This window comes from Monodon monoceros, unplaced genomic scaffold (genome assembly GCF_005190385.1).
Source record: "Monodon monoceros isolate NGI ecotype Baffin Bay Population unplaced genomic scaffold, NGI_Narwhal_1 Super_Scaffold_3, whole genome shotgun sequence".
NCBI classification, from domain to species: domain Eukaryota; kingdom Metazoa; phylum Chordata; class Mammalia; order Artiodactyla; family Monodontidae; genus Monodon; species Monodon monoceros.
In genome coordinates, this window is record NW_021703780.1 from 10,018,663 (window position 1) to 10,043,659 (window position 24,997).

Sequence of the window (24,997 nt, forward strand, 5' to 3'; positions counted from 1 at the left end):
GACTCAGAGACTGGTCACTGCTTGACAGAATTTTTTCCTAGAGAATTGACTCATATTTGAAGAGGAGGCAGATATTAGGACCATCGTTTTAGCTCACTCTTTCACATATGGGACCGGGGGAGGTGATGATGATGAGAAGCTGGAATTTGGGCCTTGGTTAGGGAAATAAGGAGACCAGAGGAAGAGCTGGGGTCAGGGAAAATTCATCATGTGACCGCCTCCTGCATTTTTATATATGCAAAATAATTCAGAACAAACATCAAGGCAGAAAAGGGAGCTAATAATGATTGAGTTGTCCTCTTTGGGGACTGTGTAGCAAAGATAGCCTTGAAAGCAAAAGCAAGTGGAGAAGATACTGTGAAAGCTCTAAATTAAATGTCAGGGGTGGCCCGAGGGAGCTTTGCCAGATGGGCAAAGGATGTAGAGGAGAGCTGTAGAGAATAATGTCATGGGAGTGGTGGTGATCCAGTTATTATTATAGGCCCTTGAATTGCTCTCATTTATTTAGTGGGGATCCAGGCACAAAAGACACAGCTCATCTTCCCAAGGATTTTCCAGTCCAGTGAGGAATACTGACAAATAAACTGCAGCTTGACTACAGTGTTGTAAGTGCTAAGACGGGAACACATGGCGTTCAGCACAGAGAGCACAGAGGAGGGACGCCTTGCCTGTTGCTGGGCTGATCAGATGAAGCCTCCGCAGAAAAGGTGATGTCCAAGCCAAATCCTATGAGAAAAGCAGGGGTTAGGCAAATACAGAGAGAGGTGGAGGTGCCTTTCAGGCCTGTGAAAAGTTCGTGAGATGACAGTGCATGACTTGTGGAACTACGGGTAGGTTATTATGGCTGGGGTAGAAAACAGTATTTCTGGATCTTGTGTTTTCTCAGAGGTGGGAGGAAGCACAAGGGAAGAAACCCACAGTGCTTCTCTCAGAACTCAAAAGTGGCTTTATTTTAATAGCATAAATCAATATACGCCTATTGTGAATCCTCTACATGATTCACACATGCTTGAGGGCTATTACCGTAAAGGTAGATTAGGACAGCATGAAACTTAGCAATATATATTTTTTTCTTTTAAAGGGATGTGTTGAGACACTGGTGAGAAATGTAACTAGAATGGTAGGCAGGACCGTATGTTTTAAAGTTATGGCTTACCTGCAAAGTTCCTGGTTCTAACAATAGCTCAGGGATCTGCAAATTTCAGCGTGTTGAGTTAGCACCCCAATTCATTAGAGCATTGGAAAGACTTAGTGGATTCAGGGTTCAAGTGAGTTTCTTGTGTTATCCTTGAATTTCAGTAAGTGCCCTTTCTGTCAAGGACACTGGAGAACTGGAGCTATGAAGAAAGTCTTCTAATGTAGAAAATGGAACCAAAAAGAGCCATCAACTTTAACAGGAAATGTGAAATGGTCATACAATAAAAGAACAGTTGTGGTTAAGAAATACCGCTGGGTGAGGTGGAGCTGGGGACTGAAGGAGCAGAGTTTTTTCTTATGCTTGTGCTGTATTTGGCTTCCACTGCACCTGGATGAAATTTCATCTGTTACCTACACATGGTCTTCACCGTTATTTAAAAAAAGAAAAAGAAAACACAATCCTTTGCTCTCAGAAGCAGGTATTGGTGCATTTTCATTGTGCTTAAAAGAATTGTCTTTTGACTGGTGAATTATGAAGAAGTACGCCACACCCTGTAAGATGTATCGAACCACCTAAGATTGGAGTTTGAGATGTAACTGATGCTAATAGGTTCAGATATATTTAGATATAAATACTAAAATTTGAAGGACTGTGAGGTAAGTAGCAACTTAAGAACTTTTAAATAAAAGGCTCCTTGACTTTTAGGCAGGGGGTGCAATGGAAAGTGACTAACTGCCCGATTCCATTGGTTGCACATTGGAACAACGCCCTGTGGTGGAACTGAAATCCATCGGACGTATTTAATAAATCATGGAAAGCCCCCCAGTAAACGAAGGTAGGTTCCTGATGGAAAAGTGGCAATTTATTTTCAAAATGTTGATTTCATTCCAGCCCAAATTCTAATTTCTTGTGTTTCTCCCCTAGTTGGAATTTAAGGACCTGAGTTCAGGAACTGTGTGGTTCACCACTGCAGTGCCAGCATCTAGAACACGGCCTGGTCCATAACGGATGCTACATAAATATATCCAGGGTGAACTAAAATCATATGCACACCTACTTTGGGCCAGGCACTGTGTGGGGGGGTTTTGCAATCTTCATCTCATTGACTCTCATCATAGCTAGTGAGGTCTCCCCTTGGTCCATGTGGAAACTGAGCCTCAGAAAGGCTAACTGTCCAAGAAAAGAGCCAGTGAGTGTCAGATCTGGGATTCCACCCAGGTTTTCTAACTTCATTCTCAATAATGTTTCTGTTCACCTTGAGTTTAGGGAATAATTCTGGTTCTTTGGTGGGAGGACTGGGTCCTGACTACTGCAAAACTTATGGAAGTTTTTCTTCTGCTGCTGGTATATATATCCTCAAAGACCCATGATGTGAACTACGTAAGTTACTAATCAATGTCCTTCCAGACCTAAATGTTTAGTGATATGCCAAGATTCCATGCAACCTCCACAAACTTCTATCCCAAGAGCACCTCCAGTGGTATCCGTGGGGTCCCCCCAAGGGCTCTTACTCATACATGAGCCACTAGGCTCCAGGACCCCTCACTTGACTCCTTGCTGCTGGCACCCTCCTCCTTTCTTTGCACACAGCCTTCCTTAAGAGTCACAGGGGCAAACAGAAAGTACTGTCCTGATGAGTCATTTTTGGCCCTGAAGCCACTTCTCACTCAAGAGGCAGGAGAGGGATGGGAAGGAGTTTGGGCGTGAATTCTTGAAGAGAGAGACTTGGCCTGGTTACACATATTTCTTTTGTTATAAAATCCTGATTAAAATAGACATCTTTCACTTGACGCAGCAGATGTGCGGTTAGTGTTTTTCTTCTCTACTGTAACCAAAATTCACTTTCCTCCCACCTTTGGACTTGACCATGAAGATGATAACTCATCATAAAAATATAAAATTCCCCCCACTTTCTTCATAAGAAGATCTAGGGCATACACCTTCAGGTAGGCTAAACAAACGCTACTTTTGGAAAATTTTATAAGGGGCATTTAAAAGGCAGAGGCCTCGCATTCAAATCTTCCTTCTTAATTAGCTGGTTAGGGTGCAAAGTGAGGACTTGGAGTGAGAGGGGCTTGGCTTGTGTGTTCAGTGTGTGTGCGTTTGTGCGCACGCGCGCGTACACCTGTTTGTGCATACAAATGAAAAAGAAGAATCCTAGCACAGAAAGAGTTTTATTTACACAAAGATGTTGATATGTTCAGAACAATTTCTAGGAGGGAAAATTTTTATCCAGCTGGCACGCTCTAATAGGGGAAAGAGAAGGGAACCCCGTGACTGTTTGTGCAGGCATTGTGTTAGGGACTTTACGTGCATCATGAATTCAACTTGTACTTAAAACTCTGTTTTCCCAAGTACCTTCTAAATGTGAGTTACTAGGCAAAGGCTGGGAAACAAAGATGAATAAAGTACATTCCTTTACGCCAAGGAATTTACAGTCTAGAAGGTGAGGCAGGAGAACAACTGGTGATTATAATCGGGTGTAATAAGTATTATGCAAGACGTCTGTACAGAGTTATTATGCAGAAGCGCTTAGGAGGGGCACTGCCACTTAATCTTAGCCGAAGGACGCCAAGCCTTAGTACAGGCAGTCAGAGCAGGCTCGGTAAATATGTATGTGGAGGGTTTTAGGAAGTCTTCCCTAAGGGGTTTTGGGAAGACTTCCCTTACTTCCACCGTAAGTCTTGAAACACTGGTGCAGAACTGTACAGACAGCTTCATTGCAGGGAGAGGAGAGAGGCACGAGGAAGCTGGTAGAAGCAAGAGAGGGCTTGACAAGTTCAAGGACACTGCTCAAATATGTAAGGCTGGGAGGCAAGGCCATTTTAAAGAGTTCAGATTCATCTTGATGACTGTGGGAAAGCAGCAAAGGATTAAAATAGAGGAAAAATAGGATTGGTTTTGCATTTTATAAAAGTAAATCTCAGCATTTTGAATAAAGACATATGATTATTTTTGTTTGATTTTTGATTATCTGCAATGATAAGTGATGAGGGACAGGGACCTTGTGATACATGTTGATTCATATGATCTCCTGATTATGACGCTGGCTGTCAGCCTAATTTTCTCCCCGTGAAACTTTTTATTGGAACTTCTGGTAAGTTATAAGATAAACTGATCTCGGTTCATTGTCTTGCAATGCGGTGAACGGATTCTGAAGAAAGTGAGACTGGAGGCAGGGGACCAGTCATGAGGTTGTTGAGCAAAGAAGGAGTGACAAATGCTGCCAGGAGACAGAATGGATGAAACTGGGAGGGAGTGGGGGGGAGAGACATAGCTGTCAGAGACCACTTGTGCCTTTCTGGCTCAGGCAGTTAGCTAGGAGGATGGTGATAAAACAATAACTAACATTTCTTGAGCACTCTCTATGTGCCAGGTACCATTCTACACGCTTTACGTATATGCAACTCGTTTCGTACTTACAAAAACATGGTGATGCAAGTACTACTCTTTCCACATTCTACAGATGAGGAAATGGAAACAAGAAAAGGATAAGTAGTTCGCCCAAGGTTACATACTTAGTAAGAAACAAATTTAGGAGGAGTCAGTTTATAGAGGTACTGAAGACCAAACAAATGGATGGAATTACCTAGAAAGCATCTGCTGGGTGAGAAAAGGAAAGAGCCCAGGGCAGGACCTCAGGAAATTCCCAGCAGAGGAAGAGACGTCTGTGAAAGACATGGAGTTGGATCAGCCCAAGAGGTTGAAGGCCTCAGAAGACAGTAATGTGATAGATGCCAAGGGCTTGCAGGTTGGGGTTGCCACCTGCCTTTTCCAGAGGAGAAAATGGAATCTGGGAGGTGGTAGGGCTGGAATTCACTGCAGCCCTGGACGTCGTGTGCTCCCCACTGCTCCATGGCCCCTTTGCCATCAAGGCAGCATTCAGAGGACTGGCACATGATTCTTATTTTTATTTTTGGATTCTTGATTATGTGGGATGATAAGGAACGAGGGACTGGGACTTAGTTATGCATCACAATTCAGATTATCCCTTTATTATAAGTGCTGGCTGGTAGTCTAATTTCCTCTGCAGGAATTTTTTTTTACTCCGACACTTAATGGGTTAGAAAATTAACTGATTTATATTATATCTCCTCTTTTCTCACCACTAAAAATTGGTTAGAAAGTATCTAGGAGGAGAAGGAGACAACCCCAGTTATCCTCCAAATACTCAATGTTGGCACAGTTAGCCTTGACAGCTTACAGCTCACGAAGTTTGTTGGCAATCATTACTATTTACAATAATTACCAAGGTAAACACACTGAGTATTTCCTCTGGATTAAAATTCAGCAAACGACATCAATTCTCGGGGATCTCTGCTTTTCTCAGGCCACTGGGTAGCTGGCCATTCCCTCTCCTTTTCTTGAATTGTGTCAGGTCGAGAAGGGGCTGTGATCCGCCGGTCTTCGTCCTTGCAACAGCATTGCTGGGGCAGCTCCTGGGGGTCCCCGAGGGTCTTTAATCCCTGATGCCTGGTCACTCTCCCTTCTGAGACTAGTCACAGCCACGTAGACCTTTTATATATGTCACTCACACCACATACTTACTTTTCCTTCAAGTTCTATATTTAAAATTCTCTTGGAAAAGCTAACTTAAATACTTGAGTCCTTCATAAAGTTAAACACTTGGCTTGCTTTTTGAAAGAATACGGCCTTTCCACCTGAATGTTTACGTTTTTATTTTTTCCCCCTTTCTCTGGCAGTGTTTGCAGCTAAACTCCCAATTTAGTGTCATAAAACCATCAGAGTTTTTGCTTGTACAGCCCTTGGCTGAACTTGTCAATTTTTATGTATCTGTTTACTTGTCTGGCTGTTTCTCCCCCTACCTTAAAGATCTAAAGAGACAGGAATTGTGTTGTTTTTTTTTTTAACTCAACAGTGCAAATTCTATTTTCAATTCAAGCTCAGTGCTTTTTGAAAATTACAGCACACTGTACCAGAGACAAAAAGAGGAGGCACATCTTAGAAAGTTGGTCCCTAGAAATGGAGATGGGATGGGCAGATGTGTCCACTCCTGAAGCTACCCAGAGAAGCTCAGTGTCGGTAGTCAGTTTGAGGGAGGGGTCCATTAGAGTTTGGAGTTGGGGGTTAGCTTGATCTGGAAACTAGAAGATGAAGTGTTGGGATGGAGGATATAGGAGCCTGTAAACCAAGACAGGAGCTAAAATGAGCACTTACTTACACACTGGAAGGATGGGATCAGGAGCCAGAGAGAGAGCAATGTAGGGCTGGTGTAGGATAAATTTTGCTAAGTCAGGGAGTCTGAGAACAGATTCCCTCTTATCTCTCATTTTACACTCTCTTGCTCAGCAATGTCATTTCTCAGAAAGATGCCATTAGGAAAATTTGAACTGAATAGGAAAATCTGACTGGTGAAACAAAAATGCTAAGAACCTTAAATGAAACTGCAACCTACTATTCCTTTCAACAGTGAAAGAAGGTGCAGACAGACACCATAGATTTCTGGAAAGTCAAAAAAAAAAAAACACCAAAAAACAAAAAACTAGGTATCAACCTCCAAGATTGTTAAAAGGGAAACTGTTCAAGAAGAATGAGAGGGTTAAAAATATGACTCAATAAAGTATAGCTATGAGAAACCCAATCAGAAACCATTTTGATAAAGAAGGAAAAAGAGAGGGCTTCCCTGGTGGCGCAGTGGTTGAGAGTCCGCCTGCCGATGCAGGGGACACGCGTTCGTGCCCCGGTCCAGGAAGATCCCACATGCCGCAGAGCGGCTGGGCCCGTGAGCCATGGCCGCTGAGCCTGCGCGTCCGGAGCCTGTGCTCCGCGACGGGAGAGGCCACAGCAGTGAGAGGCCCGCGCACCGCAAAAAAAAGAAAAAGAAAAAAAGAAGGAAAAAGAGAGATAGAAATTTGTATAATAAACCAGGAAGAAGTCTTATTGGAGCTACTTGTAAAAACCACACATAAAAAATGTAAGGAGAGGAATATAACCAAGTACAGATGTAAACATGGCTTTAATCTATCTGTGAAAAAATAGTTCTGTGATAAAAGAAAAGAAAAGCTAGTTTCTGGAGTGAGCTGAAACTTGCAAAAATACTCAAGCAGAACAATAAAAGGGTCTTTAAGACTATGTTCTCAATGAAGGTGAGTAGTACCAGCTCTGCTTTCTGTGTTTCTGGGACTTATAATAATATAAAAATAATGACCAGGAGAGAACACTTCTTTCTTTATAGTCTATAATAACTTGGTCTTACCAATAGCATATTTTCATTATTAATAATTTCATACTCCACAATAACATTTTACATACACTATTGTTTTTAATCATATCTGACAATTTTTTAAACATATTGTCATAAATGAGAAAATCAAAAGTTTTCATTCTCTATCTTCTCACTTAAGGCATTTAGTGCTTTGCTTTATGTATGACTGGTTTAACATCTATACAGCCCAAAGGAAAACTTCTATAACAAATTTCATCTCATATGAAGAAACAACTATAGTCCATTAAAGTGAAAGGGGCTTTTTACCTCTGATAATTTTTTCTTTTGTAGATATTTACAAACTATGTTTTCTCCACTGCCCCTGCATAGCTTGAGTCCTACATTTTCAGCTAGAATTAAGATCTCATATGCTCAATCTAGAAACCATGCCTTCATCCTGATTGCCTAATCCTTCCTCTTTCAGATATCTGTTTACACAGTGTCTCAGGGTTTGTTTGTTTTTTGATTTTTCAAATTAAAGATCTCTGCCAATATTTATGATTCTGATATTAAGTATTTTTCCCTAGTCAGCATCCAGTAATAGAGCTTATATAAAACTGTTCTTCTGCTTTTCTTTACTTCTTTTTCTACATTCTGCCCTTGACAACAACTTGCTCTTTTTTTCTGGATCCTTGACTTAAAAGGAATTGACGGGGATCTCTGTATACCTCGCTAATTAAACCTGTCTAATTGACATGGTTGTCTCAACTAAAGAGCCTCAGCTAAACACTTTCATTTAGGCATCTTGAGATAAGTAGCTGGTGATATTTTCTCCTTTTATATTGGGAAAAGGCAGACAGAGAGAGACTAAGTACTTTGCTGAGTGAGGGGTTGTTTAATTAGTCGATGCTAGTTCCTAATAAGTTGTATAACTTACATTTGGACCATGTTATTATTAACAGTTTCACTTTCCTAAGGATTGGGTGCTCTCATAATTTGGCATTCTGGCTTAACTATAGATTGGGTCATTTTCCCTCCGTAGATTCTATTTTTTTCAATGTGTTCTTTTTCCTCCTTCTCTTAACTTAGTGGGTGCTGGCTCTTCCAAAGGTGGCTGTGCATTTCAGATTCTGGGTTCCTTGGAAGAAAACAAAGCCCTTGAAAAATTACTAAGAATCTATTACTTATTTATCATGTGTTAGGTCATGTAGCTAGGGTTTTGAACCCATATCATCTTATCTTTAAGTGAGAGGAATAAAGTAGGTATACATTTGATTGAAAGAAACTAAAAAGGATATTAGGATTAAACTGTCCTAGGTGGTATTTTCCAGTCATCCTTTGAGAGCAGGAAATAAATAATCCACATCTCAACATATATATATATATATATATATATATATATATATATATATATATATATATATATAGTAGATGTTAATCATTCAAAGAGGGGAGGTGGGTGCTTGGTTGAAAATCTGTGTGTGTGTTGGGAACCTGTACTCTGTGGCCCATTTTGTGGGATTCAAGTCACCATAAAGTGGCAAAATGCTCCTTGGAAAGGGGAGGGTGATGGGAGAGAATTGGGAAAAAGGAGGCTGCTGGTGCAGAGACCTGGTCATTAGTCCAAAAAGATAGTTTCTTCCAGATAATGCACAAAAATAGAATGGATGTTGAGGGAGAAAGAACAGCCAGAAAGAAACAATGCTGTTAACGGCTTTATCTAGAAAACTTTAGCCCTCCCTGACTGGTCTTGAAACAACTTTGGAAAAAAGTCTTTAAACAAGCTACTTCGCAGTTCCCCAAATCTTTTCTACTTTGTAGCAAGATAATGTGCTTTACATGAACATTATCAGTTTCAAGATTCTCTAAGTCATACTTCCCTGCTTCCCTCACATCCTAGGAAGAAGGAGGGCTGAGAACTGGGCCACGGCTTCATACCTGACCTTCCTCCTGCCCCTCTTTTCCTCCTCTTAAAGCGAGTCTTCACACAGACTTAAAGAACACACTTGTGGTTGCCAAGGCAGAGAGGCTGGAGAAGGGATGGATTGGGAGATTGGGATTAGCAGATTCAAACTATCATACAGAGAAAGGATAAACAGCAAGGTCCTACTGTACAGCACAGGGAACTATAGTCAATATCCCGTGATTAGTGGAAAAGAATATGCAAATGAATATATATATATATATGTATAACTGAATCACTTTGCCGTACAGCAGAAATTAACACAACATTGGAAATCAACTATACTTGAAAAAATTAAATAAATAAGCTATAAGGATATATTGTACAGCACAGGGAATATAGCCAATATTTTATAATAATTTTAAATGAAGTATAGTCTATAAAAATATTGAATCATTATGTTGTATACCTGAAACTAATATAATATTGCAAATCAACAAAAAAGAGACAAAAAATTAAATAAAGTGAGTCTTCAATACTGCTTTCCCTGGAGTCCTACCATAGCCTGAAATTCAGCCATAAGCAAACACCTCCTAGAAGCTTTCACTTTATTCCATTTTTCTTTTCCCCATATTTCTCTAAAATAAAATCAACATAATAAGGTAGCAACAAACACAATGTCATCACTCCACATTCTTTGCTCTTGTGAGTCACATGTAGAAAAGAAAGTCCTTCAATGTCTTTTGACTTATCTCACTGTCCTTAGTAAAAACTACACTCAGAAAGACAATAATTAATAGATATTAAACAATATGAACGAAAAGTATACAGGTGTTTTTTAAGCTTCACAGAAAAACAAAATTTAAAGGTATCAATTTACAGGAAAATTATTCTTGTAACCAGTCCAAAAAGTGTTTTTTTTTTTCCCATCAAAAGAACAAACTAAAAAAAGTGCAAATGCCAAATCAAACAAAACCCTTAGCGGTGGATATATTCTGGAACTTGTGAAAGTAAATTAGCATTTTTCAATGAATCCAAATGCCCCTTTAAAAATGTAACCCCCTTTTGCCCAAATTTCTTTTCCTACAATGACAACCAGTAATTATTTTCCCTTTTTCACTGCATACGCATATTTAAGAAAATATATTATTTGAAGAGAAATTTACTTTTATCAAAATCATTGTTTAAAGAGGGAGACTTGAATTACTTGTAGGTAGGCAGCAGGTGAGAGTAATAAAAATAATCCTTGTATCAAATCTTTTCTCATGAAAGGAAGGGGACATGAAGAAATGGAGGCAGTCAGAGAACGTTTCTAAAACTCCATATGAAGATTTTCCCCCCTCTTGCAAATGACTGAATCTAAAAAGGCGATTTGCAAAATATGGGAATAATTTTAACTCATTTAATATTTTCTAATACAAATAAAATCCAGACCTTCTAATGGTGACATAGTCCATACAATGAACTGTCAAAATCATTTCAGCTTATTCACTAGGAAGGAGTTCTTCATGGTTTCCGTGGCTTTTCCTTTTTGTGCCCCATGTCCATCCTTAGGATTTCAGAGTGTGAGAACTACAGACCTTGTACGTTATGCTGGCACATTACAGAGATATTAGAAATATTAACCGTATGTGTCACCTATACGCTCTTTCTCTCTTTCATCATCATTAGCCATCTGGTCCCAGTGAAACTGTCAATCCAATAACCAAACCGTCTTGCTGCCATTCCCTGCCCCTTCTTAGCCTCTTTGCCACAGCTCCTAACTCCTCTCATCTTTGAAGATCTTTCCTGCTATCTTTTAAAACCTTCATTCAGCCTCTTTCATTCCGTGATTACTCCTTGAATCATTCAGTACCTAGTATCATCATATCCCTTGCTTTCTTGTAGGTACCTTAGCTTTCCCACCTCAATGATTGTCCTTTTTCCTCCCTGGTGTGGCTTTTCCCCTGGTGGCTTTTATGAATCCTATGTCAGTCTGTTGACTGATGAATATGAAGTCATCGAACTTGGAAACCACAAAGTACCTAGAACTACTTTTAGCACCCGTGGGGACTCAATGAACACATGTGCGCATGAAATTGAATACTGGAAGCTTTCCGATTTCTAATATAAAAATGAATTTCGAATGAATCATTTTCTTGCTACTTTCCTAGGGTAGCTTTGTAAATGTCAGCAGGATACCAAAGGAGTTTTATTACACCAAAGCTGGGAAAGAGCTAAGACCTCTGGCTTTTGTTTTGTCATTATATATGAGGTGCGAAAGAAAATTTTTGTTTCAGATTTATAGGGACATAGTTGACATATAACGTAAGTTTAAGGTGTACAAGGTGTTGATTTGATACACTTACATATTGCAAATTATTACCACTGTAGCTTTAGCTAACACCTTCATCATAATTACCATTTGATGGTAACACGTCACATAATTACCATTCTTTTTTGTGGTGAGAACATTTGAGATATACCCTCTTAGCAACTTTCAAGCATATAATACAGTATTGTTAACTATAATCACCATGCTGCACCTTACATCCCCAGACCTTATTCATCTTGTAAGTTTGTATTCTTTGACCAACATCACCCTCCATTTCCCTCACCCACCTCACCTCCATCCATGATAACCACCATTCTACAGGAAACTTTTAAAAACCAAAAAAGACATGCATAATTTGAAATGAAATGGTGTCATGAAAAGGGTTCTGACAACAGCGGACTTAACCACAGTCACCGCCCTGAATGTCACACACATGCAGTTTGCTTAAGAAAACATGAAGGTAGCCATCTTATTTATATGGCACCTGCCTTGCAGAATTATTTCCTTTTACTATCCCATTCGAACATGTGGAAGGAAAGCTTGTCTAGAATGACTACATAAATTAGGTTTAATGAAATCACTTGACTCTATTCCACTCACCTCCAAGTAGTCTTATTTTTTAACTCCTGCATCAGAATCTCTTCAGTTCCAACATATCATGAATGACATAGAATTAAAATTAAAGAGAAAAACATGAGGAGGCAGCTACTGGCTGTCACATTTTTCTGGTCTCCCTGATGCGTGAAATATTACAACTACTATCTCATTTCAATCTATAGGCTCACATGTGGGGGGGGTGTGTGTGTGTGTAAACACTCAGAGAGGATATTTAAATTTGGGATACAGGATCAAAATAAGATAAAAGGCAACTACCAAAACATTGAAGTGATAAACCAAGGGGAAGTATGAACTAGGAACTTTTTGGATGTGGACTCCTTGTTTTTCTAGATTCTGAATGCCAGAACTTCTGTTTCTTTGGAATGCATCCATATGAGAGGTTTTTTTTGTTTGTTTGTTTGTTTTTGCGGTACGCGGGCCTCTCTCACTGTTGGGGCCTCTCCCGTTGCGGAGCACAGGTTCCAGATGCGCAGGCTCGGCGGCCATGGCTCACGGGCCCAGCTGCTCTGCGGCATGTGGGATCTTCCCGGACCGGGTCACGAACCCGTGTCCCCTGCATGGGCAGGTGGACTCTCAACCACTGCGCCACCAGGGAAGCCCCATATGAGAGTTTTGACGTAGAATATTTGGAGATTATCTTGAAAGTAGAGGTCAGAGAGTGGAATTAAACCAGGGCTTAATTCTTAACATAATAAGACATAAGACATCAGATTGGAAGGAATGGTGTTCCCCAGGAGTGGTAAGCATGCTGGTGTTGGTATATCAGGTGACAGTACATGGCAGAACACTTTTTATTTCTAATAGCTTAAGGAGCACACAATAATGACGTTTATTCTAACATGTATTAAACCATGATTTCAGGTGCCTTATTTAACCATATAAAATGTATATTATTTAACCATACAGACCATGATTCCATATATATAACTGCTTAGATAGAAGCAATAGAAAGTTTCCTTAAAACTATTCAAGTAAAAGAAGTAAGTCAGTTGAAAGAAAAATATTCAGTAAAAATATATGGGTGGCACACCAATATGGCAAAAGTTGTGAAAGAGGTTTATGAGTGACTGAGGTTTGGGAGACGCTAGGTTAGAGAATTGGACGTATTCTTTTAAGCTAAACAGCTGCTATCTGCCATCGTCTTATGGATGAAAGTGTTGGGGAAGCAAAGTTGCATATGTTACATATTTTTTCTTTTTTATTGAAGTGTAATTGACTTACAATATGATATTAGCTTCAGGCGTACAACATAGTGATTTGATAATTTTATACATTACAAAACGAGTATCATGACGAGCCTCGTGATAATCTGTCAGCGTACAAAGTTATCACAAAAGTTATTATTACCTATATTCCCTACGCTGTACATTACCTCCCCATGACTTATTTATTTCATAACTGGAAGCTTGTATCTCTTAATCTCCCTCACCTATTTCACTTGGCCCCCTACCCTCTCCCCTCTGGCAACTACCAGTTTGAACTCTGCATCTACAAGTCTGTTTTTGTTTTGTTATTTTTGTTGGTTTGTTTCGGGTTTTTTAGATTTCACATATAAGTGAAATCATATGGTATTTTCTTTCTCTGTTTGACTTATTTCACTTAGCACGATACCCTCTAGGTCCATCCACGTTTTCGTTTATGGCTGAGAAGTATTCCATGTGGTGTACATATATACACCACATTTTCTTTATCCATTGACCTATCGACGAACTCTTAAGTTCTATGCTTTTAGATACATGGGATGAATCTCTGCTGAGCAGCACCCTGTTTCCTGTGCTAAATACCACTCGATTTTGGACACAGGGAGAAGCTGTGTTTGTTCATGACTCCTGGAGGTGTGTAATATGTCATGGGGTAATGTCTGTATTACGCAGTCTTTCACAACAGTGCTATGCAAAGTAGGAATGTAAAATAGTCAACAATATATGATTGAGCTAGTGGCCTGGACAGCTTCACTGAGCCCACACTAAGCCAGCTCTCTATGCCTCGTGCTCTCTCTCATCAAGCAACCTAACGGCTGTTCTTTTTGCTGAGCTCATTGCCACATCTCGCCCCAGATTTATTGGCTGGGCAAAGTTGCAAATTGTTTTACGCAGAAGTTGAGAAACAGCAAAGCTGAGGAGTGCTAAAAACAGTACAGTTTGCTACTGTGTAGTATCTGTACTTGGGGCCCAGGGTGTTTTATTTATAGCTATCTATTAATACACAGCAAGAGATGATACAGAAAGAAACACATAAAAAATACTTTATCAAACAGTTTCCAGTATTCAAGTGTAACATTAAAAGCAAGAACAGCAACAGAAGACTGTTCTATTGGGGGAAAAGGCCATCTTCTTTACCTCTTCTCTCCCTTCCCTTCCCTTCCCTTTCCTCTCTGAGGCGGACTGTGCCTGCAGAGAGCCTTTCCCCTGCTAGGTCCTGGAGGGCTGGGCTGGGGGTTGGTGATGGAGGTGGGACCTCCACTTCTTTTTTTTTTTGCTGTACGCGGGCCTCTCACCGCCATGGCCTCTCCCGTTGCGGAGCACAGGCTCCGGACGCGCAGGCTCAGCGGCCATGGCTCACGGGCCCAGCCGCTCCGCGGCATGTGGGATCTTCCCGGACCGGGGCACGAACCCATGTCCCCTGCATCGGCAGGTGGACGCTCAACCACTGCGCCACCAGGGAAGCCTGGGATCTCCACTTTTATTACTTTGTCCAGCAACTTTAACCTTCTCGTCTCCTCCACGCTCCCCAGCAAGGCTTCAGGCAGATCAGCAGCGGCAGCATCTAACTTGTAAAACTGGTCTGTTGGGGTTCTTCCTCCCTCCCGCTCTTGCTTCTTGGCAAAATGTTTTGTTGGGCAGCTGGCAGGAGGATAGCTGCCTCCTCTGCAGAGAAAGCCCCCCCACCCACCCCCCGCTTTTCCTCCTCTAGGAAGAAAAGAGGCTGCTGCAAGAGCTGGAAGTGGAGAGATGGACAGACAGGGAAGGCAGATACCACCATTGCCCCAAGTCACACAAAGAAAAACGGAAACGCGCACATGCACACCCACGTGAGGGTGCGTCTTGGAAACTCACGATTCAAAGAGATGGGGGCAAGATGGGCCTTGGAACAATGCGACCCTCCCGGATCTGAAATCCTGCACATTGACTTGAGCAGAAGGCCGGGGGTGACGGTTTCGGGGCGGATCACTGCTGCCCACGTTTTGAATTTATTTGTCATTCAAATAGTTCACAGGAGAGGAGGGCGGGCGGGCTGTGGGAAGGCTTGTGGGCAGTTTCATTTTGCTTCACTTCTCCACCTGATCGCTGGGCGCTGCTGGCACCTGTCTGGGCAACCTCAGCGAGGTGGGTGTGGCGTCGAGAGATGGGCTTCCCTGCCTGCCGGAGGGTGGCCCAGGCTGGACCTGGAGGGACTGGGAGGGACCGGGCGGTAGTTTCCCAGGGAGGAGCTGAGGACAGGTTGGTCCTGACTGTGGCCAGTGTTTTGTTAAAGTTTCCAGGAGGTTAAAAAAAAAAAGAGTTGGGGGCGTGGGGGTGGGACCCCTGCCAAGACACATTTCCCAGGCCACCTCTCCCTCCCTGGGGGAAGCTTGGATCCTGTGAATGTGATATCAGCTCTCTTCTGCTCTCCTGTGTTCTGCGGATGGGAAGAAGTCGGAACGCACTGGCCAGGGCTGAGGCCAGCAGAGCTGGCTCCCTGCTGGCTGCCACTGAGTCCATGGGGAGCTGTGCCCTCCCCGGCCCCTGGGGCTGGACTGAGGCAAGCATATAGAGGAGGGACCGAGGGCCCAAGCAGAGACCCCTGGGGACACGGGGGAGGCCTCTCTGGGTGTGGATGTGGGGGGCAGAGGGTCCCTGCCTCCCCCCACCTCCACTCTGGCTGCAGTGGCTGCTTTAGTGAACAGATCTCATTACGGATCTGCTACCGCTACTGTCCCCCCAGCTGTGACTTTGAGGCATGTCCAGGCAGACCAAGTGTGCCCAGGTCCACGGCTTAGGTGTTGGGATAAAATCTGTCCTTTTGATTCTAGGGGTGAAGAATAAACAGAGAGGAGGAGGAAATGGTTCTGTGGGATCCTCTTGAGAATGGCAAACGAGTCTGCATTTGAACCCCTGCGTGTGCGTGTTTGTGTGGGTGGGTGTGGGTGGGTGCATTAGAGTAAAACAAGGTGAGGAGATGGAAGCAGCATCCATTTGATGGTGTCCCTAGGAGCTAGATGTAGACACGTCTTTTTCGTGTGCAGGGAAGATGCTCTACCTTTATCCCATGGGCCTTACTCAGGCACACCGAGAACTTTGATGGAGCAGGGAAATTCTGGGGACCGCAGCTTTCTCACTTGACAAATGAGGCTAATTGAAAAAGTCAGATGTCTTACATTCACGTTCTGCTGTACACATTGCAGCATGCTGTTTCCTCCGCAGTGACTGCCCTGTGAGGACCTCAAGGCGTATTTCGTGCTTACATAGACAGGAAATTGCTTTGAAAACATAAGCACATTATTAAAGGCGAGGTATCGTCTGCTCCCTTATTCAGGGCGGGCATTTCCTCCTTCCCAATACTTAACCCTCTGCAAGAACACCCCTTCGACTTACAAGAAAAAGCCAAAGGAAAACAAAGACCCAGAAAAGCTGTCCCGATGTAGGGAGTAAATGGAATATTCCGAGGGGCAACCGCGCTTTCCGCGACAGGTGTCATTCCTCCCTTTCTAGGCTCCCACCTCAGGTGGCTGCGTTTCCTTCTGTTATTTGGAAGCCGAGGCTGTGGCTTTTTTCCTCAAACATCAGCCCCGGTAGCTCTTCGTCTCCCTCTGGCGTTCCTCTCTCGCTATTTCTTTAGATTGGTGCCCCGGCAAGTGGGGGGATCCGGGGACGGGAAGAGGGTGGGCGCAAAAAGAAAAGCTGATGGGGGCATCTAATCAGCAATCCTGAAAGGACTGGGTATGTGCCTAAAAGGGTCCTTTTTTTTTTTTTTAAACTTCCTTTTCTTGCCAACCCCTCTCCTATCTTTCCCACTGTGGACGCAAAGAACTTGAGCCGAACAGCCTTGGTGGGCGGGGGCTGGAAGAAAGAGCAAAGTGCGTCCATCTATCTGCCAAAATGATCTGACCCCGAGTCGGGGGCGGGGGGAGGCGTAAGTAAAGAGCGAGAGCGTCCCCTGGACTGATCAACACTAAGAAATCGGAGAGACATAAAAGGCAAATGAAGCGAACAACAATTAAAAAAAAATTCCCCCGCACACAACAATACAATCTATTTAAACTGTAGCTCATACTTTTCATACCAATGGTATGACTTTTCTGGAGTCCCTCTTCTGATGCTTGAACTCCGGGGCTGGCAGCTTGCAAAGGGGAAGCAGACGGCAGCGCTGCACGGGCAGGTTTACCAAAGGTCTCCAATGGGTATTTTCTTTTTCTTAGCCCTGCCCCGAATTGTCAGACGGCGGGCGTCTGCCTCTGAAGTTAGCAGTGATTTCCTTTAGAGCCCGGCCTTATCTCCGGCTGCACGTTGCCTGGTGGTGACTAATGACACAATAACATTGTCTGGGGCTGGAATAAAATTGGAGCTGTTTACCCCCGCTCTATAGGGGTTCAGTATAAAAAGCTGGCCGAGAGCTGTCCAGGTCAGACGCGCTTCTGCCTCTGCGCTGGGACCAGCGCCGCCAGGGTCCCCGGGTCCCCGTGCGCCACGGCCGCCACCGCGTGCGTCCTCGGACCGCTCCCACTGCCTTCCCTCCTGGCAGACGCTTCTTTTTTCTCCCCATTAAAGAGCATTCGGGCTGAAGGATCACTTTGAGATCCGAAGAACCCGAAGCGCTCGGAAGGAACTGAAGCTGTTTTTTTCTGCGTTTTTCCCCCCCACCTTCGGGTTTAGTTCGCAGTGGGGAAGGATTTTGATCCCTTTTTTTCCAGAATGGATTATTTCCCCATGATTTTCGCTCTGCTGTTTGTGGCTTTCCAAGGACCTCCAGAAGCAGGTAGGCACGTTGACTTGTAAATCCCTGAATGCTGCCGTCTTCTTTTCCACCTTAATGCTTTTCTTGCTTCTGTGTTTTCCCCCATTTCTTTTTATGACTGCCGCTCAGAAATCAAGTGTAGGGGAATTATTGCTCAAAGGTGCTTAAATTTTCTAGTGGAAAAAAAAAATCCTCTGTTGAAGACCATTGCTCCTCTAGCATTAAAATAACATTATTATTATTGCCTTGGCTTTTAAAAATATGACTCAATTAAAGCGAGATGTAATTTAGCTAAATGTATGTTTGCAATATATGTGTTCACACAGGTAATAGGACATATAGGAATTTATATCTTATTCAAATACTGCTTTAATAGTGTGTTAATGTGTGAAATATTTAAACATTTCAGCTTGAAGCCAAGGAATTTTATTCAAGCAATGTATGAGCAGTAAAATCACCTGCAGAACCGCCTGATGAAAAGCACCCCCAGGCGGTTCCAGGGTGAAGCAGATGTTTTCTTTAAAATTGTCATTGTTGACTTTAGATTTCTTTCGGCAAGTTTTTGGCACTCAGAACAGTGTGGGCTCTATCTCCAGTTTTATTCACCTGTCTTGGGAGGGAAGCTAGGATAAATCTTGGCTGCTGAAGGATTTAGGTAGCATGTGTGCATCTGCCCGTTTCCCTCTTTTAGGGTCAGTGCACTTTTTTGTCTTTTCATGACCCTGACTGAAGAGAAAGGATGTCAAGGGAATGAAAATCCTGGAATGTGTCTGATCATTTGAAATGTACAAAATTAGGCAGATAAGCTGCGTGGCTAACTTGTCAGTAAGAGGAAGCATGCTGCCGTGGGGAAGGGGAGACGGCAAATCCCGCCCACACCATCCTGCTCCGGGGATTCAGAATTCAAAACCCACGGAACCTTGCCTGGGTCCCCGGAGCTGCTGCTCACTTTTCCCTTAGGTCAGTGGTTTTATTGTAGAGCTGATTTCTCTTCTCTCTCTCCAATCACCTCCCCGAAGCTCTGGACCTCCACCTAAGTTCAAGAGGTGTGTCTCATCTGGGCTACTCCCGACATTACACAAGGTGTGAAGCGGTGGGTACTGCCCTAAACGGAAGGTCATCCCACATGAGGAAGTGGTTCTGAGTCTAGGAAAAGGCAGTATGATTTATTTAGTTTCAGGGTTTTGGTCATCAGCCAATTTTAAGCCACTGTAGGTTGTGCTAAGTTCCATGCAGAAGCCAACCCAAATGTCTAACAGGCAGTATTTCTAAGCATTTCCTTGAAGGCTGCTTCAAGGGGCTGGTAAGTCCCTTTTCAGGTGGTTGTTTCCCCTGCACTTGTATAATCTCTCTGAAGCTGGATAAACCAGTGGCGATAAAGGTGAAGTCATGTTAAGGAGGGAAAATAATAGAGTCCTTTTTGCTCTGTGTTTCTTGCTGGAGGCCGGCGGGGTGCTTCATCTGCTTTTATCTGCTCTGCTAGATGTGGCTTCGACGCTGTGACCAGTCTGCCTTTGGGCCTTGGGGGAGACGCCGCCCACTGACCTGCTCTTTGTCTCCCCAGCGGTCCTGGGTGCCGAGCTCAGCACAGGAGCCGAGAGCGGAGGGGAGAAGCCCTCTCCCAGTGCGCCCTGGAGGCCCCGCCGGGCCAAGCGCTGTTCCTGCTCTTCCCTGATGGATAAAGAATGCGTCTACTTCTGCCACCTGGACATCATTTGGGTCAACACTCCAGAGTGAGTCTCTAGAGGGCATCGTTACTCTAGGCTTCCTCCCCTCCAGCTTCACGGGAGACTGGAGCCCAGTTACTCTCGTTACTTTTGGGTTTGGACTCTGAGGGTAGCATTTCTGACCACAGGAAAGTGCCCCAGTGGGGAAAATGCCCCTCAGGAGGCTACCACACGTCTCGGGGGAGAAACTTTGTGTTGGGCCTCCGGGGAGAATGTTCTCCATTGGGATCTGCCTGGGTTTAGGGAAAACGTTGCTGAGGTCATATGTGGCTTGGTCCAACCTGTGCTTCTCATGGGAGGGTATAGACTGAAGAGGCAGAAAGGATTATAGAGAGTTATAGTCTAATGTCTTTATCTTAATTATAGAAAAACTAAGACCCGAAATGTTGAAGTCACTTGCCAGGATGAATTTATGGTAGAGCGAGACCTAGAACTTGGGTGTCCCAACTCTCCGCTTTGGAAAAGCCTATTTCAACACAGCAATAGAAACGCGGTCCTTAGAGTTCCCTTCTGCCTCCCGAGCGAAGAAAGCAGTTTCCCCCATCTCCCCCTGAAAAGCAGTTCACCCATCAGAAGGAATCCTAAACAAAAATACATTGATTGTGCCTGCCGTGTCCCGTTATGGTGAGGGATGACTGAAATGCAAACAAAATCAAATCAAACCAAACAAAAACCACAGCGAGCCTCATACTTAGTAAGGTGATACTTCCAAGGGGAGGATTTTATTCTTTAGGCGAGAATCACAATGGACACACTGGAAATTACTGGAGAGCCTTCTGACGAGGAGTCCCTCTACAGTTGTATGATAATCACCAAATCACAGGGGGTGTGCAAACCTGGCATGAACCGTGCACGTGGTAGTGTTTCCCCCCCAGCCTCCTCAGGGGGCCCTTTTAGCATTATCATGTATCACTTGAATTGAAAATCGGTTTTCGAAATCTTGTGAGTCATGGTTTTGCATGGAAGTCCCCCACCCCCACCCCCAAGACCTGTTAACTAGGTAGAGAGTCAGAAAAAGGAAGAAAATATGAAACAGATACCAAAGCAGAGATGTCATAATTTCGGCCAAAAGACAAGGCTGCTGTGTTGAGAGTTGACATGGAATTTCATTGACTTAGAAAAACTGATTTTCTCCTGGTTGGGTCCACACACTTGAGGCCATTGACCGGCATGCCATCCTGACTGTTAGCAACATTGGACTCTTCTGAGTTTCGCTGCCAAATCCTGTGGTGTGAGCTCCTTAGGAGCTTGCCCCAAAGAATGCAACCTCTGGAGACGATCAGTTATGCTCATAACTTTTGTTCCTCTCTTTCCATGATAGGCACATTGTTCCATATGGACTCGGAAGCCCCTCTAGGACCAAGCGATCCTTAAAGGATTTCTTTCCTACAAAGGCAACAGACCACAGGAAGAGATGCCAATGTGCTAACCAAAAAGACAAGAAGTGCTGGAATTTTTGCCAAGCAGGAAAAGAACTCAGGTGAGTAGAAACACCCTTGTTTTCCTTCAGTTTTATGCCTTCCTGACCATCTTCCTCTTATGATGCTGTCTTCTTGTTTAAAAGGGATTAACGGAGGCATTGAGAACAACTGAAGTTCCTATTGCTGAAGTGTTCTCCCTATGTGTATTTTAACAGGGACCAAGACACCATGGAGAAAGGCTGGAATAAACAAAAGAAAGGGAAAGGCTGTTCCGAGCTTGGAGAGAAGCATCTTCATCTGCAGCTGGTGGAGGGAAGGAAAATAAGAAGGTGAGAGGCTCCCGAGAGCAGCCGCCCCCGCCACCTGGGAACAGCTGGTCCCCGCCACCTGGGAACGGTCTACTCTCCTAGTCATTCTTGCCTTGATGGGAGAAAGGCCCAGAGGACAGTAACAAAGAAAAGGGGAATCTTTGTGTTCCCTAGATTGTAGAGAGCAAAGCAATCCCTCTCAGATGTTTTCTTGAAGGCCTTGAATGCAGACCGCTGCCCTCTGTACACTTTGGTGATTTTTAGCGCACACACCACTCATCCCGAACGAAATCTATCTAGAGACACCTCTGTCATTTGGTCACATCTAGTTTTTGCCTCTCTGAGTCAATATATTTACAGCTTTCCCTGAGAAATTAAAAATCCTTTCAGGGAGAGTTTTGGGTTTTTTTTTTAATTAAAGTGTCACATATAATCAAATTCTTCAAAACACAGCAGTCATTCAAATGGCCAAAGGGAAAATAAAGTCATTAGGCAGGGTTGGTGAGAGTTAGAACATGCCATTTTTTCAGGTTTATTTATTTACTTTTTAAATAGGAAAATGCATTTGGTGGAGACCCGATGTCATTCCCAAAAGCTTTCTCATTTTTTAATCATGAGCTGGGATCTGGATTAGTAATACCATAGGATTGCTCTGAGCAGTTTTTTGTTTTGTTTTGTTTTGTTTTTGCGGTACGCGGGCCTCTCACTGTTGTGGCCTCTCCCGTTGCGGAGCACAGGATCCCGACGCGCAGGCTCAGTCGCCATGGCTCACGGGCCCAGCCGCTCCGCGGCATCTGGGATCTTCCCGGACTGGGGCACGAACCCGTGTCCCCTGCATCTGCAGGCAGACTCTCAACCACTGCGCCACCAGGGAAGCCCCCTGAGCAGTTTTAGAGTGATAAGTCTTCCAAATCCTAAACATTTTGGAATTCACAAGCTGCAGGGAGGAATCCTGCTTTCAGATCCGCCCCATATTCTACGTTTCCCTATCATGGTCAGTGGCAACTTTTCCCGGAAATCCAGTGGCAAGAAGTCCTAGGATCCAAGTATTATGAGCACAGGCCTGGCGGTCATGAATGACTTCTGAGTTGTTTACTACTGATGTGGGGCCATCCACAGCACTTCCCACGTGCTGTTGAAGTTTCCACATTTATAACCTCAGGCCGCTAGTGCGCCTTCAGATCGCAAGATTACGTAAATCACCGTTTCTGGACTGACTTGGAAATCTTCTTTTTTTTTTCTATTAGCTTCCATTACATCAACTATTAAATCAATGTTACAGTCCTTCCCTTTTTCTTTCTCCTAGAAACAGAAAACATGAAACCTGCAAAAACAATTTTTTTTTAATTGCTGTAGAATATCGTTTTGGGCCTGCCTGTAGGCCTTCTCTTTTTGAATTTCTTTCCCACGAAGCCCCCTTCAGTTTCTTATGTGATTAAGAAGACACTCCTGGCTATTTGAAACCTCTGCTGAATGAGTCTCTCCATACAATCCCACAGGGGTTGGGATAGTGCTTGGGATAGGGCTAAAGAAGAAAAGAGAATATCTCTAGTTGACCTTAAAAATTGTACTTTAAAATTGTATTTAATACCCAATTCCCTTTAGATATGACCATATCACCCTTATTCTCCCTGCTCACCGCCCCGCCCACCGCCATTCTAGGCATAAGAGGTAGTTTATTTTCACTTGAGGTTAGCGGAGTAACATGTGGTTTTGCTTGGGGGTGAAAGTTCAGGATCCAGATTTAGATTTGTTTTTGCCAGATTCTAATTTTAGATGTTTCTTTTGCCTAGGAATGATTTTTGTAGAAAAAAAAAATAACATTTGTTTTCTCTTGTCTTGTTTTAATAGGTTGGAAGCCATCAGTAACAGCATCAAAACGTCTTTTCATGTTGCCAAGCTGAAAGCCAAGCTCTACAGAGATAAGAAAGTGACCTACAACCGAACACACTGATGGCAGGTTGTCGGGGCCTGTCTGAAGCCTTCTCATCCACCAAGAGCCCTGGGCCTGACTCTGCGCTCTCTCCACATGGCTGGGATCAGAGCAAATGCATCCTCCTTGCTTAGACCACTTCTCGTTCGTTCCAGACTAACACAGGACCAGCGCCCTGGGTGCAAACATTCCAGGAAAGGTTAAGGAGTCCCCCAGCCCGTCTTCATTTGCCTCCATCAGTGGGAACTGCTTTCGTTTCTCTCCTCCTTTGGGGTGACAGCGGGCTATGCAAAGAAGGCAGAGAGATGCAGTGACCTGCAAATTAGGGTGGCCTCCTCCTAGGGGGAGGAGGAGAGGAGATTCCACTTGTGGGCGGCGTCCCCGAAGAGGTTCCGAAGGGAGTGTTTGTGTCTCACTCAGGCGCCTGGCACATTTCAGGGAGAAACTCCAAAGTCCCTGCAAAGATTTTTCTAGGGAATGCACAAATTGAAAACACTCTAAGGACAAACACTCGAGTTTAAAAAAAAAAAAAAAAGAGACTTTTTTTTTTTTAATTCATAAAATGCAAAATTGAAAGAAACTGTTACTACTGTAAATCAGGATGAGTTTCATGCGTATGAGTCTACCTCACCTATATTGCACTCTGGCAAAGTATTTCCCCACCTTTAATTATTGCTTCCCCAAACTCTTCCCTCTCTAAAATCCCCAAACTAAGCCCTAGCCTCATGGAAGTCTGTCTAATGTGTCAATAGTAGATATAACATTTTCAGGGTAATCTACTAGCTCTGTTCCATAAGAAAAGAAAGATCAATTGAATCAGGAGATTCCCTTACCTTGATTTTTGGAAACACAATGGTATAGGATTGTTTAGGAGAGACACTGAAGGGTAAACATTGTGGTGATTTAAAGCAGTCAAATTGTTTTCCTTTATGTAACTGGCTCATGGAAGAGGTTGGATTACATTTTGATGTACTTATTTTTTTATAGATATTTATATTCAAACAATTTATTCCTTATATTTACCATGTTAAATATATGTTTGGGCAGGCCATATTGGTCTATGTATTTTTTTTTAATGTATTTCTGAATGAAATTGAGAAAATGCTTTGTTTTGCCTGTCAAGGTAATGACTTTAGAAAATAAATATTTTTTTCCCTACTGTATTGACTTTGAATCATTTCTGAAATTTCTGAGAAGTGGGCCAAAGTGGTAAGAATTAGGTAGGGGGATGATTAAAGATGGTTTCTTAGAAAGGTGACAATTAGAAGGAAAAGAATCATGGCTAATGAAAACAAGAATTTGATTTATATCTTAACAGTTGCCTTTAGATTGCATTAAGCTAAAAACAAAACAAAAACCCAGCTTTCACACCTCTGTCTTTCCCTGCATAGCCGCCTCTGCTTCCCCTTCACCTGCAGACTCTCCAGGGACTTGATCCATTAGCTATGCTTTGGCTATTAGACGGGATCCAACAGTTTAAGCTGATGATGTGGTGAGAGGTGCTTTCTCCATGTTAATAGACTGAAGGAAGCAAT

The 24,997-nt window shown here is 43.2% G+C and overlaps 1 protein-coding gene across 1 annotated transcript; it reads left to right on the plus strand.

The window, feature by feature from the left end:
• The first annotated feature begins 17,844 nt into the window (after positions 1-17,844).
• EDN1 (endothelin 1) lies at positions 17,845-24,621 on the plus strand. The gene is made up of 5 exons (XM_029243419.1): positions 17,845-18,094; positions 19,638-19,806; positions 21,122-21,280; positions 21,437-21,550; positions 23,381-24,621. Exons 1-5 carry the CDS (start codon positions 18,031-18,033, stop codon positions 23,481-23,483), a joined length of 609 nt encoding a protein of 202 aa, XP_029099252.1. The 5' UTR covers positions 17,845-18,030; the 3' UTR covers positions 23,484-24,621.
• Positions 24,622-24,997: the final 376 nt, after the last annotated feature.